The 979-nt window shown below is 51.0% G+C and overlaps 1 protein-coding gene across 1 annotated transcript in view; it reads left to right on the forward strand.

Annotated features, from left to right (window-relative positions):
* Nucleotides 1-848: 848 nt before the first annotated feature.
* CPA6 (carboxypeptidase A6) overlaps nt 849-979 on the forward strand; it is a 122,923-nt gene continuing 122,792 nt past the window's right edge. The window contains exon 1 of the mRNA XM_009335080.1: nt 849-892. Coding sequence (XP_009333355.1) covers nt 849-892 — 44 coding nt within the window. The remainder of the gene's footprint in view (nt 893-979) is intronic.

Genomic DNA, 979 nt, shown 5'->3' on the forward strand with positions numbered 1-979 from the left:
AGAGGTTCACAGAATCACAGAATGGTCAAGGTTGGAAGTGACGTCTGGAGGTCACCAGTTTCCAGTGAGTAGAAGGGCTGATTTTACTTCCAATCGTAATAAAGGGACTTTTGATTTGCATTTACAAGAAGTGAGTAATGGACACTATGACCAGGACTAGAGGGGCCCTGCCTCCAGCCACGTGGAGCAAAGGGACAACCAGGTTTACTGGACTGTGTGGATTCAATGACCTAGCACATCAGACCCACAGGAGTATAAGGCTCTGGTGGACACTGGTGCACAGTGTACCCTAATGCCATAAAGCCATAAAGGGGCAAAACCCATCTGTATTTCTGGAGTGATGGGGAGATCCCAACAGCTAACTGTACTGGAGGCTGAAGTGAGCCTAACTGGGAATGAGTGGCAGAAGCACCCCATCGTGACTGGCCCAGAGGCTCCGCGCATCCTTGGCATAGACTGCCTCAGGAGAGGGTATTTCAAGGACCCAAAAGGGTACTACTGGTGGGCTTTTGGTATAGCTGCCTTGGAGACGGAAGAAATTAAACAGCTGTCCACCTTGCTGGGTCTCTCGAAGGACTATTCTGTTGTGGGGTTGCTGAGGGTCGAAGAACAACAGGTGCTGATTGCCACCACAGCGGTGCACTGGCGGCAATATCACACCAACCGAGACTCCCTGATTCCCATCCATAAGCTGATTCGTTGACTGGAGAGCCAAGGAGTGATCAGCAAGACTCGCTCACCCTTTAACAGTCCCATATGGCCAGTGTGAAAGTCTAATGGAGAGTGGAGACTGACAGTATTGTGGCCTGAACGAAGTCACGCCACCGCTGAGTGCTGCCGTGCCGGACATGCTAGAACTTCAATACGAACTGGAGTCAAAGGCAGCCAAGCGGTATGCCACAACTGATATCGCTAATGTGTTTTTCTCAATCCCTTTGGCAGCAGAGTGCAGGCCACAGTTTGCTTTCACTTGGAGGGG

Source organism: Pygoscelis adeliae, unplaced genomic scaffold, assembly GCF_000699105.1.
Source record: "Pygoscelis adeliae isolate BGI_AS28 unplaced genomic scaffold, ASM69910v1 Scaffold101, whole genome shotgun sequence".
NCBI lineage: Eukaryota > Metazoa > Chordata > Aves > Sphenisciformes > Spheniscidae > Pygoscelis > Pygoscelis adeliae.